General features: G+C 47.4%; 1 protein-coding gene across 1 annotated transcript in view; it reads right to left on the bottom strand.

Annotated features, from left to right (window-relative positions):
- Positions 1 to 657: 657 nt before the first annotated feature.
- LOC121556241 (protein kinase C epsilon type-like) overlaps positions 658 to 18,921 on the bottom strand; it is a 179,248-nt gene continuing 160,984 nt past the window's right edge. The window contains exons 3-10 of the mRNA XM_041870138.2: positions 8,035 to 8,203; positions 4,505 to 4,539; positions 4,098 to 4,192; positions 3,877 to 4,006; positions 2,886 to 3,028; positions 1,853 to 1,943; positions 1,398 to 1,615; positions 658 to 852 (exon numbers count right to left, since the gene is read on the bottom strand). Of these exons, the coding sequence (XP_041726072.2) occupies positions 658 to 852; positions 1,398 to 1,615; positions 1,853 to 1,943; positions 2,886 to 3,028; positions 3,877 to 4,006; positions 4,098 to 4,192; positions 4,505 to 4,539; positions 8,035 to 8,203 (1,076 nt within the window). The remainder of the gene's footprint in view (positions 853 to 1,397; positions 1,616 to 1,852; positions 1,944 to 2,885; positions 3,029 to 3,876; positions 4,007 to 4,097; positions 4,193 to 4,504; positions 4,540 to 8,034; positions 8,204 to 18,921) is intronic.

The following is an 18,921-nucleotide window of genomic DNA, read 5'->3' as shown; positions in this document are numbered from 1 at the left end:
CAAGTACTAAGTCATGTTTTGCACAGGGGTCAAATACTTATTTCCCTCATTAAAATGCAAATCAATTTATCAAATTTTTGACATGCATTTTTCTGGATTTGTTTGTTTTTATTCTGTCTCACACTGTTCAAATAAACCTACCATTAAAATTATAGACTGATAATTTCTTTGTCAGTGGGCAAACGTACAATATCAGCAGGGGATCAAATAATTTTTTCCCTCACTGTATATATATATATGTATGTGTGTGTGTGTGTGTGTGTGTGTGTGTGTGTGTGTCCATCTGTGTGTGTACTCCTCTGTGTGAGGTACTAGTATTTGTCCCTACCTTGGTCTGGAAGCAGCAGAAGATCTGGGTCAGGTAGGGGTGTTTCCTACCTTGGTCTGGAAGCAGCAGAAGAGCTAGGTCAGGTTGGGGTGTTTCCTACCTTGGTCTGGAAGCAGCAGAAGAGCTGGGTCAAGTAGGGGTGTTTCCTACCTTGGTCTGGAAGCAGCAGAAGAGCTAGGTCAGGTAGGGGTGTTTCCTACCCTGGTCTGGAAGCAGCAGAAAAGCTGGGTCAGGTAGGGCTGTTTCCTACCTTGTTCTTGAAGTAGCAGAAGAGCTGGGTCAGGTAGGGATGTTTCCTACCTTGGTCTGGAAGCAGCAGAAGAGCTGGGTCAGGGAGAGAGGTTTCCTACCTTGGTCTGGAAGCAGCAGAAGAGCTGGGTCAGGTAAGGGTGTTTCCTTGCCAGGGCCAGGATGCGTTTCTCTGTCAGGGTACAGTCCACGTCATCATCCTGTAGGATCACGTCTTTCTTCAACACCTTCACAGCATACACCTCATCTGTTCCTTTCAACTCAGCCAGCATCACCTATAGGGAAGAACCACAGAGGTTAACATACACACACAAATGCACGCACATACAGACACACACTGCTACTGCAACAACACTCAAGCCACTGACTCATTATCTGCACTTGATTAAATTGAGAGGTAGACAGATAGACAGAGAGTAAGACAGACAGACAGACAGACAGACAGACAGACAGACAGACAGACAAATGAAATGATTCAGGAGGAAATACTGAACCATTTCTAACTAACTAACTAACCAAGAAACCTACCAATCACAAAGTACTCTTTACAACGACTGGTCCGACGACTGGCCTCCTGTAGCTCAGTTGGTAGAGCATGGTGCTTGCAATGCCAGGGTTGTGGGTTCGATTCCCACGGGAGGCCAGTATGAAAGATGTATGCACTCACTAAATGTAAGTCGCTCTGGATAAGAGTGTCTGCTAAATGACTAAAATGTAAGAGCAAACAGCTCTTAACATCAATGGGAGGGGATGATTATTAACCAATGAGGGAGGTAGAAAGAAAGAAAGACAGACAGGCAGTCAGAGACTCAGACAGTACCTTTCCGAAGCTGCCTTTTCCCAGGACCTTGATGAAGAGGAAGTCCTGCAGGGTCATCCTCTTGGTCTGGACAGTCTTATGCTCTCCGTTCTCCCGAGCCTCGCCCCCCTCTGAGCCCACCACCACCATGCTTGAAGAGGAGGACGAGGCTGACTTGTGTTCCTGTCCACGTTGGTCAAACGACAGCGCCTTGCGTATGTTCTCCAACTCTTTCAGGTCTGGGAGAGAAACCAGAGAGGTAAAGGAGTCATAAGAGCGTGTTCCTCTGTGTATGGGCAGGGGTGGAAATTGAAATAAAATCACTCCCCGGAAACCTCAAATGCAAAATTCATGAATTTAATGTCAAAATGATTTTACTCCCTGAACCCGGTTCCCCCCCATTTCCACCTCTGTGTGTGAAGTCTTAAATAAGTGGTCAGCATGTCCGTTGATCTAAATGTGTGTGTGTGTGATACCTTGGTCACATGGGGAGGTGGGGGCTGTTTTGGATCGGTCCTCCTCTGTCTGGGGGCTACATGGTAACGGCTGCTGGGGTTCTTGGGTTATCTATGGAGAGCAACATCATCATCATCATCATCATCATCCTCCAATCCTTCTCATTCTCTAACACATCTCTAACACAGGGGTGTCAAACATCCAGCCCCCTGAGTTTGACACCCCTGTTCTATCACAGCTAGATGTTGGACTAATTGCACTTTAGCAGTTGCACTTTAACATGTACAGTATAGTTCTATCCAGCATAATTCTACACAGTATAATTCTATCCAGTATAATTCTATCCAGTATAATTTTATCCAGCATAATTCTATCCAGCATTATGGGCAGGGGCAAGGGGTACGAACAGGGGTAGGGGGCAGGGGGTATGGGCAGAGGGCAGTATTATATTCAGTATAATTCTATCTTGCTTACTTGCATGTAAATATCCTTTGCTTTTCTGATGTTGTTTTTAAATATGTGATTTAGTCTGTATGTATTGTGACTGCTGCTAAATACATTTTCTCATTGAGGACATACTGTTCACATTTACTCAATCTGAATTCTCATCAATTGTTGCCCCCTGCCCATACCCCCTGCCCCCTAACGTTATCCCCTCGCCCCTGCCCTCTGACCCTGGCAGTGCCCCCTGATCCTGGCAGTGCCCCCTGACCCTGGCAGTGCCCCCTGACCCTGGCAGTGCCCTCTGAACCTGGCAGTGCCCTCTGACCTTGGCAGTGCCCTCTGACCCTGGCAGTGCCCCCTGACCCTGGCAGTGCCCCCTGACCCTGTCAGTGCCCTCTGAACCTGGCAGTGCCCTAAGACCTTGGCAGTGCCCTCTGACCCTGGCAGTGCCCTCTGACCCTGGCAGTGCCCCCTGACCCTGGCAGTGCCCTCTGACCCTGGCAGTGCCCTCTGACCCTGGCAGTGCCCCCTGACCCTGGCAGTGCCCCTGACCCTGGCAGTGCCCTCTGACCCTGGCAGTGCCCCCTGTCCATGGTGGTGCCCTCTAACCTTTTTCCTCCTCTGGGCGCTGCTGGAGATCTTGTCTGGTGTGACCCCCAGGTCAGACAGAACCTTGGCGATGCCCCTCGCGTCCACCCCACAGTTAGGAGCCACGTTACTTTCACAGCGTCTGTGTACATTCACCTTACATACTGAGAGAGAGACCATGGTTACATCACATGTTCATTCACCTTACAGACTGAGAGAGAGACCATGGTTACATCACGTTCATTCACCTTACAGACTGAGAGAGAGACCATGGTTACATCACATGTTCATTCATCTTACAGACTGAGAGAGAGACCATGGTTACATCACGTTCATTCACCTTACAGACTGAGAGAGAGACCATGGTTACATCACGTTCATTCATCTTACAGACTGAGAGAGAGACCATGGTTACATCACATGTTCATTCACCTTACAGACTGAGAGAGAGACCATGGTTACATCACATGTTCATTCACCTTACAGACTGAGAGAGAGACCATGGTTACATCACATGTTCATTCACCTTACAGACTGAGAGAGAGACCATGGTTACATCACATGTTCATTCACCTTACAGACTGAGAGAGAGACCATGGTTACATCACGTTCATTCACCTTACAGACTGAGAGAGAGACCATGGTTACATCACAAGTTCATTCACCTTACAGACTGAGAGAGAGACCATGGTTACATCACATGTTCATTCACCTTACAGACTGAGAGAGAGACCATGGTTACATCACATGTTCATTCATCTTACAGACTGAGAGAGAGACCATGGTTACATCACATGTTCATTCACTTTACAGACTGAGAGAGAGACCATGGTTACATCACGTTCATTCACCTTACAGACTAAGAGAGAGACCATGGTTACAGACAGAGAGAGAGACCATGCTATAAGTACAAAATGTTGTGAGAATGTACTATTTATGTGCTTGTCTGTGTGTAGTGGTGCATTTGTTTGTATATCTCAGTGTATGTTTGTGCGTGTGTGTGCTGGCGTACCTTTGCATTGCAGCCCTTGTCTGAGGAGGCCCCACAGTAGCGATCCACAGTGGTCACAGAAGGTTAGGACTTTGAAGTTGTGAATACCAAACTTATGAGGCATATTAACGCTGAACCTCTGGGATCCAACCTGCAGGGGAGACAAAGAGCACTGACGATCACACAGTCACACCCCTAGATTGATTCACCTCATAATAACTCATATCTGGAGTGATGCCTACCTCCTCTGGTGTGGTGTCCTCTTTGTCTTTCTTCATTCCAGCACACTTTGTGATGATGAGCTCATGGCAGCGCTTATGGACTACACAGGTGCACACTAGGAGACACCAGACAACTCAGTCATTTCACTTTTTATTTTTTGTCATTTTTTTTTGTCATTTAGCAGACACTCTTATCCAGAGCGAGTTACAGTCAGTGAGTGCATAATAAAAACAAAATTCATTCTGGCCCCCCGTGGGAATCGAACCCACAACCCTGGCGTTGCAAGCGCCATGCTCTACCAACTGAGCTACACTTTCATGTCATCGCTATAGTTGACTTCTCCCTAAAGGCCCTATTACATATAGAGCGATGGGAATACACATTGGTGTGCAGATAGGTATAACACAGAAATCGATATGATGGTTACCTTGACACTGGTAGCCCTGTTTCCCAATCACACCCCTGTTGAGAGAGAGAAATAGTCTCACTGTAATTTCACTCAATGCAACATACAGTCAGATTCAGAGTGGAACAGTATTATGTTACGTCAGTGGAATTCTAAGGTGTTTCTTAGAATGAAGTGAATATGTTTGGGCCCTCTAAGCTTTGTCACACTCTAGCATTTATATGTTTTTGATTAAAAGGCACAATCTGCAATTTCAACTATCTGCCCCTGCTTTACTGTAATTAATGGAAATTGAACCATTGAACAGCAGGAAGTTTAAGAGGTTCCTGAGCCATAGCAGTGAGCTGTGCCACCTCTAGAAGAGCTGTCACTGTGGCAATGTGAGGGGGAGGGGGTGGGTGGAACGGCTGGGCCTAAAATAGCCACAACTGTGTGCTAACACTCTTTATCATCTCTGTCAGGGAGACAGGTCACATCAGTATCGCTCTGTTACACTTAGGGAGCGTCTGACAATGCTAAAGTATACAGCAGTCAGTTAGGGACTATCTGACAATACTACAGTATATCACAGTCAGTTAGGGACTTTCTGACAATGCTACAGTATACCACAGTCAGTTAGGGACTATCTGACAATGATTCAGTATACCGCAGTCAGTTAGGGACTTTGTGACAATGCTACAGTATACCGCAGTCAGTTAGGGACTATCTGACAATGCTACAGTATACCGCAGTCAGTTAGGGACTATCTGACAATGCTACAGTATACCGCAGTCAGTTAGGGACTATCTGACAATGCTACAGTATACCGCAGTCAGTTAGGGACTATCTGACAATGCTACAGTATACCGCAGTCAGTTAGGGACTATCTGACAATGCTACAGTATACCACAGTCAGTTAGGGACTATCTGACAATGCTACAGTATACCGCAGTCAGTTAGGCACTATCTGACAATGCTACAGTATACCACAGTCAGTTAGGGACTATCTGACAATGCTACAGTATACCGCAGTCAGTTAGGCACTATCTGACAATGCTACAGTATACTGCAGTCAGTTAGGGACTATCTGACAATTCTACAGTATACTGCAGTCAGTTAGGGACTATCTGACAATGCTACATTATACTGCAGTCAGTTAGGGACTATCTGACAATTCTACAGTATACCACAGTCAGTTAGGGACTATCTGACAATGCTACAGTATACCTCAGTCAGTTAGGCACTATCTGACAATGCTACAGTATACCACAGTCAGTTAGGGACTATCTGACAATGCTACAGTATACCGCAGTCAGTTAGGGACTATCTGACAATGCTACATTATACTGCAGTCAGTTAGGGACTATCTGACAATTCTACAGTATACCGCAGTCAGTTAGGGACTATCTGACAATGCTACAGGATACCAAGGCCAATCTCAGGGCAGACACTGAGTTGGTTCACTAGAGAGAAAAGGGTTCACTATTAGAAGTGGTTGTCAGTGGGAGACAGACTATTGTGTACTACCATCAAGACTCATATCAGGAGATACTGTGTACTGTAACAGCAACATGTAGACAGGCAGTTCCCAGTTCGGCTCAGTTCAGATCTGGGCCCGTATCCACAAAGCATCTTAGAGTAGGAGTGTTGATCTAGGTTCACTTTTGCCTTTTAGATCATAATGAATAAGAGTATACGGACAGGCTGGGACCTGATCCTAGATCACCACCCCAACTCTGAGATGCTTGGTGGATACGGGCCGAGATCAGACTCTTCTCACAGCCTTAAGACTCTCTGACTCCTGGGTTTATTTATATTTTTTATTTCACCTTTATTTAACCAGGTAAGCCAGTTGAGAACAAGTTCTCAATTACAACTGCGACCTGGCCAAAATAAAGCAAAGCAGTGCGATAAAAACAACAACAACACAGAGTTACATATGGAATAAACAAAAATGTACAGTCAATAACACAATAGAAAAATAGAAAATATATATACAGTGTGTGCAAATGTAGTAAGTTATGGAGGTAAGGCAATAAATGGGCCATAGTGCAAAATAATTACAATGTAGTATTAACACTGGAGTGATAGATGAGATACTGGGGTGCAAATGAGCAAAATAAATAACAATATGGGGATGAGGTAGTTGGGTGGGCTAATTACAGATAGGCTGTGTACAGGTGCAGTGATCGGTAAGCTGCTCTGACAACTGATGCTTAAAGCTAGTGAGGGAGATAAGAGTCTCCAGCTTCAGAGATTTTTGCTGTTCGTTCCAGTCATTGGCAGCAGAGAACTGAAGTCGCTCTGGATAAGAGCGTCTGCTAAAGGATGTAAATGTAAATGTAAACTGGATGGAATGGCGGCCAAAGGAGGTGTTGGCTTTGGGGATGACCAGTGACATATACCTGCTGGAGCGCAGACTACGGGTGGGTGTTGCTATGGTGATCAATGAGCTAAGATAAGGCGGGGATTTGCCTAGCAGTGATTGATAGATGACCTGGAGCCATTGGGTTTGGCGACGAATATGTAGTGAGGGCCAGCCAACGAGAGCGTACAGGTCACAATGGTGGGTAGTATATGGGGCTTTGGTGATAAAACGGTTGGCACTGTGATAGACTACATCCAATTTGCTGAGTAGAGTGTTGGAGGCTATTTTGTAAATGACATCGTGAAGTCAAGGATCGGTAGGATAGTCCGTTTTACGAGGGCATGTTTTGCAGCATGAGTGAAGGAGGCTTTGTTGCGTAATAAGAAGCTGATTCTAGATTTAACTTTGGATTGGAGATGCTTAATGTGAGTCTGGAAGGAGAGTTTACGGTCTAACCAGACACCTAGGTATTTGTAGTTGTTCACATATTCTAAGTCAGACCCGCCGAGAGTAGTGATTCTAGTCAGGCGGGCGGGTGCAAGCAGCGTTCGATTGAAGAGCATGCATTTGGTTTTACTAGTGTTTAAGAGCAATTGGAGGCTACAGAAGGAGTGTTGTATGGCATTGAAGCTCGTTTGGAGGTTTGTTAACACAGTGTCCAATGAAGGGCCAGATGTATACAAAATGGTGTCGTCTGCATAGAGGTGGATCTGAGAGTCACCAGCAGCAAGAGCGACATCATTGCTCTGCAGTGATCTGTTAGGTCATAAGCCCTAGAAAACAGTACTTGTCAGCTTGCTGCCCGTGCCATGTGTACTACAGATGTGTGCTTGTTGCATGTAGCTTGGTGCAAACAGGGAGCAGAGAACCGGCTGGACTCTCCAGGATAAAGCTTCCACTGTCACACTGTAACGGTTAGCCTAGGGGCTTTTCCCAATGTCACCATGGAAACAATGACAGACAAGAGCGCAGACAGCCCATGACCAAGCATATAAGGGCTGACGTAGGTGTGTGTGTATCTCTCACCATATAAAGTCTCTACAGGCTGACATAGGTGTGTGTGTGTGTGTGTGTGTGTGTGTCTGTGTGTCTGTGTGTGTCTGTATCTCTCACCATATAAAGTCTCTACAGGCTGACATAGGTGTGTGTGTGTGTGTGTGTGTGTGTGTGTGTCTGTGTGTCTGTGTGTGTCTGTGTCTCTCACCATATAAAGTCTCTGCAATGGGAGCAGTAGGTAGGCTGCCGCAGGTAGGTGGCCATGAACTTGTGCCCGTTGACCTGATGGACCCTCCTTCGTACGGCACCCTGCCTCTTCCTTGGCCGCATGCGCTCCCGGAACACACGCTCCTCAGCATTCTCACTGGAGCCTAGAGCTGGAAAAACACAGTATTAGTATTTACTTCCATATCAAATCTAATCAAACTTTATTTATCACATGCTTCGTACATCAGGTGTAGACTAACAGAGAAATGTTTACTTACAGGCCCTTCCCAAGAATGCAGAGAGAAAAATTTAGAACAAATCATAACGACGATAACTTGGCTTTACAGTTGAAGTCACAAGTTTACATCCACTTAGGTTGGAGTCATTAAAACTTGTTTTTCAACCACTCCACAAATTTCTTGTTAACAAAGTATAGTTTTGGCAAGTCGGTTAGGACATTGTCACGCCCTGGCTCTGGGGACACTTGTATGTTGAGCCAGGGTGTGAGTTTCCTTTGTGTATTCTAGTTGTTGTATTTCTATGTTGGCCAGAGTGGTTCTCAATCAGAGGCAACGAGTGTCAGCTGTTTCTGATTGGGAACCATATTTAGACAGGCTGTTTTCCCACAGTGGTTGTGGGATCTTGTTCCTGTATAGGTTTGTGGTTTGCACCTTTGGACGTCACGTTATCGTTTGTTGTTTTGGTCGTGTTATCATTCAAATTAATAAAATATGTTCACCTTCCACGCTGCGCCTTGGTCCTCTGTACCCGACGATCGTGACAGAAGATCCCACCAAAACTGGACCAAGCAGCGTGTCCAGGAGCCATCGCCAGGGGAATCTCTAGCGGATCTCCTGTGCCACCTCGACTGGTTCAAGCCGTGTGAGGAGGAGAGAGGCTGGAGTTGGAAGCAGAAGAGCGAGAGTTGGGCGAGAACTATGGAGGCCTGGTCCACGAGGAGGAGAGACACCCATAAATTGTTTAGGGGGGGGGCTCACGCCGTGGACGACGGGGCAGCAGGAGGCCTACGATGGAGTGGTTAGTAGAGGAGGCCGCCAGCTTACGGGGGCCACTGGTCACCAAAGGGGAGGAAAGGTACTGGGGTGTGTTACCAGTCCGGTCCGGCCCATTTCTGATCCCCGCGTAGGGCCAGTGGTGTGTGTGCCCAGTACGGTCCGGCCTGTTCCTGTCCCTCGCACCGAGCCTGTGGTGTGCGTCGCCAGCCCGGTTCGGCCCGTCCCTGCTCCCCGCACCAAGCCAATGGTGCGCGTCGTCAGTCCGGCCCGGCCTGTTCCTGCTCCCCGCACCAAGCCAATGGTGCGCGTCGCCAGCCCGGCCCGGCCTGTTCCTGCTCCCCGCACCAAGCCAATGGTGCACGTCGCCAGCCCGGCCCGGCCTGTTCCTGCTCCCCGCACCAAGCCAATGGTGCGCGTCGTCAGCTCGGTCCGGCCCGCTCCTGCTCCCCGCCCCAAGTCAGTGGTGCGTTTCGTCAGCCCGGCTCGGCCCGCGCCTGCTCCCCGCACCAAGTCAGTGGTGCGCTTCGTCAGCCCGGCTCGGCCCGTTCCTGCTCCCCGCACCAAGTCAGTGGTGCGCTTCGTCAGCCCGGTCCGGCCCGCTCCTGCTCCCCGCACCAAGTCAGGGGTGCGTTTCGTCAGCCCGGCTCGGCCCGTTCCTGCTCCCCACACCAAGCCAGTGGTGTGCGTCGTCAGTCCGGCACAGCCCGTGCCTGTTCCACCGGTGCCTGGTTCGGCACGGGTCAGCTGCTTCACGCCGGAGCTAGAGCAATCCGCTCCACCAGTGTGCAGTCCAGCTCCGGTCAGCAGGGCCAGACCGGACCAGGGGTACTTTGGGGGGTTAGAGAGGGAGTGGGGATCATGCCCGGAGCCGGATCCGCCGCCAAGGCGGAGTGCCCACCCGGTCCCTCCCCTGTGGTATTTGGTTGGCGCGGTCGGAGTCCGCGCCTTTAGGGGGGGGTACTGTCACGCCCTGGCTCTGGGGACACTTGTATGTTGAGCCAGGGTGTGAGTTTCCTTTGTGTATTCTAGTTGTTGTATTTCTATGTTGGCCAGAGTGGTTCTCAATCAGAGGCAACGAGTGTCAGCTGTTGCTGGTTTCTCTGATTAGGAACCATATTTAGACAGGCTGTTTTCCCACAGTGGTTGTGGGATCTTGTTCCTGTATAGGTTTGTGGTTTGCACCTTTGGACGTCACGTTATCGTTTGTTGTTTTGTTCGTGTTATCATTCAAATTAATAAAATATGTTCACCTTCCACGCTGCGCCTTGGTCCTCTGTACCCGACGATCGTGACAGACATCTACTTTGTGCATGACACAAGTAATTTTTCCAACAATTGTTTACAGACAGATTATTTCACTGATAATTCACTGTATCACAATTCCAGTGGTTCAGAAGTAGACAGTGCCATTAAACAGCTTGGAAAATTCCAGAAAATGATGGCATGGCTTTAGAAGCTTCTGATAGGCTAATTGACATCATTTGAGTCAATTGGAGGTCTACCTGTGGATGTATTTCAAGGCCTACCTTCAAACTCAGTGCCTCTTTGCTTGACATCATGGGAAAAACTAAAGAAATCAGCCAAGACCTCAGAAAAAAATAGTAGACCTCCACAAGTCTGGTTCATCCTTGGGAGCAATTTCCAAACGCCTGATGGTACAACATTCATCTGTACAAACAATAGTATAAACACCATGGGACCACGCAGCTGTCATACCGCTCAGGAAGGAGACGCTTTCTGTCTCCTAGATATAAACATACTTTGGTGCGAAAATGCAAATCAATCCCAGAACAACAGCAAAGGACCTTGTGAAAGATGCTGGAGGAAACAGGTACAAAAGTATCTATATCCAAAGTAAAACGAGTCCTATATCGACATAACCTGAAAGGCCGCTCAGCAAGGAAGAAGCCACTGCTCCAAAACCGCCATAAAAAAGCCAGACTACGGTTTGCAACTGCACATGGGGACAACGATCGTACTTTTTGGAGAAATGTCCTCTGGTCTGATTAAACAAAAATAGAACTGTTTGGCCATAATGACCATCGTTATGTTTGGAGGAAAAAGGGGATCTTGCAAGCCGAAGAACACCATCCCAACCGTGAATCACGGGGGTGGCAACATCATGCTGTGGGGGTGCTTTGCTGCAGGAGGGACTGGTGCACTTCACAAAATAGATGGCATCATGAGGAAGGAAAGTTATGTGGATATATTGAAGCAACATCTCAAGACATCAGTCAGGAAGTTAAAGCTTGGTCTCAAATGGGTCTTCCAAATGGACAATGACCCCAAGCATACTTCCAAAGTTGTGGCAAAATGGCTTAAGGACAACAAAGTCAAGGTATTGGAGTGGCCACAAAGCCCTGACCTCAATCTTATAGAAAATGTGTGGACAGAACTGAAAAAGCGTGTGCGAGCAAGGAGGCCTACAAACCTGACTCAGTTACACCAGCTCTGTCAGGAGGAATGGGCCAAAATTCACCCAACTTATTGTGGGAAGCTTGTGGAAGGCTACCTGAAACGTTTGACCCAAGTTAAATAATTTAAAGGCAACACTACCAAATACTAATTGAGTGTATGTAAACTTCTGACCCACTGGGAATGTGATGAAAGAAATAAAAGCAGAAAATAAATCATTCTCTCTACTATTATTCTGACATTTCACATTCTTAAAATAAAGTGGTGATCCTAACTGACCTAAAACAGGAAATTATTACTAGGATTAAATGTCAGGAATTGTGAAAAACTGAGTTTAAATGTATTTGGCTAAGGTGTATGTAAACTTCCGACTTCAACTGTATAAACAGGGTACCAGTACAGAGTTGATGTGCAGGGGTACGAGGTAATAACTTGGCTATATAAACAGAGTACCAGTACAGAGTCGATGTGCAGGGGTACGAGGTAATAACTTGGCTATATAAACAGGGGTACGAGGTAATTGAGCTAGATATGTACATACGGGTAGAGATAAAGTGACTAGGCAACAGGCTAGATAATAAACAGTAGCAGCAGCGTATGTGATGAGTCAAAAGAGTTAGTGCAAAGAGGATCAATGCAGATAGTCCGGTAGAAGCTGTTATAGGTCCTACTGGTTCCAGACTTAGTGCATCGATACAGCATATAGCACATTAATGAAGAGTCTGTCAGTATGCTTCTCCACACACTGCTACACTGCTACTCCAATCCCCTACAAGTGTGAGGGAATGGAACAGTCCAGTGCTACAACCCCCTACAGGTGGGAGGGAATGGAACAGTCCAGTGCTGCAGAGATGTAATTTACACATGACCGCCTCTAGATGGTGCTACTGCAGCAGAGGTGAATACACAGGGATAATCCCCTCAACAACCTCAAAGCTATGCAGACGCTGGAGAGGTGATTAACAGGCTTGTCACACACAACACATGCACACACGCACGCACACACAGACACACCACAGCACACTAGTTATGAGGGGATTACACTTGTAATCAAACATTTGTCTTGTCAGGTTAGGATAGCCTATATGCTACCTAGCTAATTAGTGACTGATTCAACCTTAACTATGAATGCAGGATACGACATGTTGGTGATTGAGCTCTCTCCCAGTGTACACTGAGTATACCAAACATTAGGGACACCTTTCTAATATTGAGTTGCACCCCCTTTTGCCCTCAGAACAGCCTCAATTGGTCGGCACATGGACTCTACAAGGTGTTGAAAGCATTCCACAGGGATGCTGGCCCATGTTGACCCAAAGGCTGGATGTCCTTTGGGTGGTGGACAATTCTTGATACACACAGGAAACTATTGAGCGTGAAAAACCCAGCAGTTCTTGACACAAACTGGTTTATCTGGCACCTACTATCATACCCCGTTCAAAGGCACTTAAATATTTTGTCTTGCCCATTCACCCTCTGAATGGCACACATACACAATCCATGTCTCAATGTCTCAAGGCTTAAAAATATTTTTAACCTGTCTCCTCCCCTTCATCTACACTGATTTGAAGTGGATTTAACAAGTGACATCAATAAGGGATCATAGCTTTCACCTGGATTCACCTGGTCAGTCTATGTCATGGAAAGAGCATGTTTTGTAGACTCAGTGTCTGTGTTGTATGTAGCTAGGATGGGAGCAAAGCTGCTGAGGTCTGGATCAATGGATTGACGGGGTAGGCTGTGACACAGAGCAGCCCTACTGGAGACCTGTCAGCCCTATTGGACACATGTCAGCCCTACTGAAGACCTGTCAGCCCTACTGAAGACCTGTCAGCCCTACTGGAGACCTGTCAGCCCTACTGAAGACCTATCAGCCCTATTGGACACCTGTCAGCCCTACTGAAGACCTGTCAGCCCTATTGGACACCTGTCAGCCCTACTGAAGACCTGTCAGCCCTACTGGAGACATGTCAGCCCTACTGGAGACCTGTCAGCACTACTGAAGACCTGTCAGCCCTACTGTAGACCTGCCAGCCCTACTGGACACCTGTCAGCCCTACTGGAGACCTGTCAGCCCTACTGGAGACCTGTCAGCCCTACTGGAGACCTGTCAGCCCTACTGGAGACATGTCAGCCCTACTGGAGACCTGTCAGCCCTACTGTAGACCTGTCAGCCCTACTGGAGACCTGTCAGCCCTACTGTAGACCTGTCAGCCCTACTGGACACCTGTCAGCCCTACTGGAGACCTGTCAGCCCTACTGGAGACCTGTCAGCCATACTGGACACCTGTCAGCCCTACTGGAGACCTGTCAGCCCTACTGGAGACCTGTCAGCCCTACTGGAGACCTGTCAGCCCTACTGTAGACCTGTCAGCCATACTGGACACCTGTCAGCCCTACTGGACACCTGTCAGCCCTACTGGAGACCTGTCAGCCCTACTGTAGACCTGTCAGCCCTACTGGACACCTGTCAGCCCTACTGGAGACCTGTCAGCCCTACTCACCAGGGTAGTAGACAAGGTGACTCGCAGGGCTGCACAGGACTGCTCCCACTCCCACTCTCTCTCTCTATTTCTCTCTCACACAGCCTCACACACCTACGCACACAGCACATACTTGTACATGGATGTATTCACGCAAGCAAGCACGCACGTACACACACATACACACACACACTATACAGGACATAAAATGTGAAATCTTTCTCTCCTGGAGTGATTATGGGAGAGTATTCCCTGTTGTGGAGCGCTTAGATTTACATTACACTCTGCTACTTTACTAATTATACTGTCAGTGCAGGGGGAGGGAGGGAGGGAGGGAGATAGGGAGATAGGGAGGGAGATAGGGAGATAGATAGGGACGGAGATAGGGAGGAAGATAGGGAGGGAGATGGGGGGGAGGGAAATAGGGAAGGAAGGAAGGAAGGAAGGAAGGAAGGAAGGAAGGAAGGAAGGAAGGAAGGAAGGAAGGAAGGAAGGAAGGAAGGAAGGAAGGAAGGAAGGAAGGAAGGAAGGAAGGAAGGAAGGAAGGAAGGAAGGAAGGAAGGAAGGAAGGAAGGAAGGAAGGAAGGAAGGAAGGAAGGGAGGGAATGTGTTACTGGTAGATGACAGCCCCCTGCCACATGGTCTAGTAGGTGACAGCCCCCTGCCACATGGTCTAGTAGGTGACAGCCCCCTGCCACATGGTCTAGTAGGTGACAGCCCCCTGCCACATGGTCTAGTAGGTGACAGCCCCCTGCCACATGGTCTAGTAGGTGACAGCCCCCTGCCACATGGTCTAGTAGGTGACAGGCCCCTGCCACATGGTCTAGTAGGTGACAGCCCCCTGCTACATGGTCTAGTAGGTGACAGCCCCCTGCTACATGGTCTAGTAGGTGACAGCCCCCTGCCACATGGTCTAGTAGGTGACAGCCCCCTGCCACATGGTCTAGTAGGTGACAGCCCCCTGCCACATGGTCTAGTAGGTGACAGCCCCCTGCCACATGGTCTAGTAGGTGACAGCCCCCTGCCACATGGTCTAGTAGTTGACAGTCCTGTACGCTCTTGTTGGCTGGTCCTCACTACATATTCGTCGCCAAACCCACTGGCGCCAGGCCATCTATAAATCACTGCTAGGCAAATACCCGCCTTATCTTAGCTCATTGGTCACCATAGCAACACCCACCCGTAGTATGCGTTCCAGCAGGTATATCGCACTGGTCATCCCCAAAGCCAACACCTCCTTTGGCCGCCATTCCTTCCAGTTCTCTGCTGCCAATGACTGGAACGAATTGCAAAAATCTCTGAAGCTGGAGACTCTTATCTCCCTCACTAACTTTAAGCATCAGTTGTCAGAGCACCTTACCGATCACTGCACCTGTACACAGCCCATCTGAAATTAGCCCAACCAACTACCTTATCCCCATATTGTTATTTATTTTGCTCATTTGCACCCCAGTATCTCTATTTGCACATAATCTCTTGCACATCTATCATTCCAGTGTTAATACTAATTGTAATTATTTTGCACTATGGACTATTTATTGCCTTACCTCCATAACTTGCTACATTTTCACACACTATATATATATATATATATATATATATATATATATATATCTATTATGTTGTATTTTTGAATCTATGTTTTGTTTACCCCATATGTAACTCTGTGTTGATGTTTTTATCGCACTGCTTTGCTTTATCTTGGCCAGGTCGCAGTTGTAAATGAGAACTTGTTCTCAACTGGCCTACCTGGTTCAATAAAGGTGAAATAAAAATAAAATAAATAAAAATGGTCTAGTAGGTGACAGCCCCCTGCCACATGGTCTAGTAGGTGACAGCCCCCTGCCACATGGTCTAGTAGGTGACAGCCCCCTGCCACATGGTCTAGTAGTTGACAGCCCCCTGCCACATGGTCTAGTAGTTGACAGCCCCCTGCCACATGGTCTAGTAGGTGACAGCCCCCTGCCACATGGTCTAGTAGGTGACAGCCCCCTCAGCAGCCTCCACTGATTAGCACAGTGCTGGCCGTATTACTGTTGAGTAAGACCCCAGGTCTGCTTGCACTGTAGTAAAGTCCCTGCCTGTCTGCCTGCGTCAACACAATACACTGACTGACACAGTTTGGTTTCTGGGGTCAACTGAGGCTGTGTGTAATTTTACCTGTAACCGGGAGCAACAGCTGCACCGCAATGAAGTCATGTACATTGTTGAAAAAATCTCTCTCTTTCTAGTGTCTCTCCCCTCAGTGTTGTATCATACATGACCACAACATGGAGCTGCAAGGTCTTGTCTCCTTGTTTACCTGTCTGTCTTACTGTCTGTCTTAGTGTCAAATCAAATCAAATTCAAATATATTTGTCAAATGTTTCGTAAACCACAGGTGTAGACTAACAGTGAAATGATTACTTACATACCCTTCCCAACAATACGGAGAGAAAAATAGAACATTTATAGAAAAATAATAACACAACGAATAAATACACATTGAGTAACGATACCTTAGTTATGCAGTGCATTCGGAAAGTATTCAGATCCCTTGACTTTTTCCACATTTTGTTACGTTACAGCCGTAATGTTTTTGGGATTAAATACCCCATACTGACAAAGCGAAAACAGGTTTTTTGAAATTTTGGCAAATGTATTAAAAACAAAAAACGGAAATACCTTATTCAAATAAAATAAAATACAATTGTATTGGTCACATACACATGTTTAGCAGATGTTATTGCGGGTGTAGTGAAATGCTTGTGTTTCTAACTCCAATGGTGCAGTAATATCTAACAATTCAACAATACACATAATACACACAATCTAAAAATAAAATAATGTAATTAAGAAATATATAAATATTAGGATGAGCAATGTCGGAGTGGCATAGACTAAAATACAGTAGAATAGAATACAGTATATACATATGAGATGAGTAAAGCAGAAATATGTAAACATTATTAAAGTGACTAGTGTTCCATTATTAAAGTGCCCAGTGATTTCAAGTCTATGTATATAGGGCAGCAGCCTCTAAGGTGCAGGGTTACGTAACCGGGTGGAAGCCGCCTAGTGATGGCTGTTTAACAGTCTGATGGCCTTGAGATAGAAGCTGTTTTTCAGTCTCTCGGTCCCAACTTTGATGCACCTGTACTGACCTCGCCTTCTGGATGATAGCGGGGTGAACAGGCAGTGGCTCGGGTGGTTGTTGTCCTTGAGGAACTTTTTGGCCTTCCTGTGACATCGAGGGCTGTAGGTGTCCTGGAGGGCTGGTAGTTTGCCCCCAGTGATGCATTGGGCAGACCAAACCACCCTCTGGAGAGCCCTGCGGTTGTCGTACCAGGCGGTGATACAGCCCAACAGGATGCTCTCAATTGTGCATCTGTAAAAGTTTGTGAGGGTTTTAGGTGCCAAGCCAAATTTCTTCAGCCTCCTGAGGTTGAAGATGCGCTGTTGCGCCTTATTCACCACACTGTCTGTGTGGGTGGACCATTTCAGATCGTTAGTGATGTGTACGCCGAGGAACATGACGCTTTCCACCTTCTCCACTGTCAATGTTCATAGGGGCGTGCTCCCTCTGCTGTTTCCTGAAGTCCACAACCAGCTCCTTTGTTTTGTTGATGTTGAATGAGATATTATTTTCCTGGCACCACACTCGCAGGGCCCTCACCTCCTCCCTGTAGACTGTCTCGTCATTTTTGGTAATCAGGCCTACTACTGCTGTGTCATCTGCAAACTTGATGATTGAGTTGGAGGCGTGCGTGGCCACGCAGTCATGGGTGAACAGGGAGTACGGGAGGGGGCTGAGCACGCACCCTTGTGGGGCCCCAGTGTTGAGGATCAGTGAAGTGGAGGTGTTGTTTCCTACCTTCACCACCTGGAGGTGGCCCGTCAGGAAGTCCAGGACCCAGTTGCACAGGGCGGGGTTCAGACCCAGGGCCCCGAGCTTAATGATGAGTTTGGAGGGTACTATGGTGTTGAATGCTGAGCTATAGTCAATGAACAGCATTCTTACATAGTTATTCCTCTTGTCCAGATGGGATAGGGCAGTGTGCGATGTGATGGTGATTGCATCGTCTGTCGATCTATTGGGGCGGTAAGCAAATTGAAGTGGGTCTAGGGTGTCAGGTAAGGTAGAGGTGATATGATCCTTAACTAGCCTCTCAAAGCACTTCATGATGACAGAAGTGAGTGCTATGGGGCGATAGTCATTTAGTTCAGTTACCTTTGCTTTCTTGGGTACAGAAACGATGGTGGACATCTTGAAGTAAGTGGGGACAGCAGACTGGGATAGGGTGAGATTGAATATGTCCGTAAACACTCCAGCCAGCTGGTCTGCGCATGCTCTGAGGACGCGGCTAGGGATGCCGTCTGGGCCGACAGCCTTGCGAGGGTTAACACGCTTAAATGTCTTACTCACGTCAGCCACGGAGAAGGAGAGCCCACAGTCCTTGGTAGCGGGCCACGTCGGTGGCACTGTGTTATCCTCAAAGCGGGCGAAGAAGGTGTTTAGCTTGTCCGGAAGCAAGACGTCAGTGTCCGTGATGTGGCTGGTTTTCCCTTTGTAGGCCATGATTGTCTGTAGACCCTGCCACATACGTCTCATGTCTGAGCCTTTGAATTGCGACTCCACTTTGCCTCTATACTGACGTTTTGCCTGTTTGATTGCCTTACGGAGGGAATAACTACACTGTTTGTATTCGGCCATATTCCCATTCACCTTGCCATGGTTAAATGCGGTGGTTCGCGCTTTCAATTTTGCGTGAATGGGTAGGTTTTAATAGTCACAGTGGGTAAAACATCTCCTATACACTTCCTGATGAACTCAGTCACCGTATCCGTGTATTCGTCTATGTTATACTCAGAGGCTACCCGGAACATATCCCAGTCCTCGTGATCAAAACAATCTTGAAGTATGGATACCGATTGGTCAGACCAGCGTTCAATATTCCTTTGCACGGGTACTTCCTGTTTGAGTTTCTGCCTATA

This window comes from Coregonus clupeaformis, unplaced genomic scaffold, assembly GCF_020615455.1.
Source record: "Coregonus clupeaformis isolate EN_2021a unplaced genomic scaffold, ASM2061545v1 scaf0056, whole genome shotgun sequence".
Classification (NCBI taxonomy): domain Eukaryota; kingdom Metazoa; phylum Chordata; class Actinopteri; order Salmoniformes; family Salmonidae; genus Coregonus; species Coregonus clupeaformis.
Note: the sequence above shows the minus strand (reverse complement) of the source record. Positions and strands in the feature narration are given on the sequence as shown.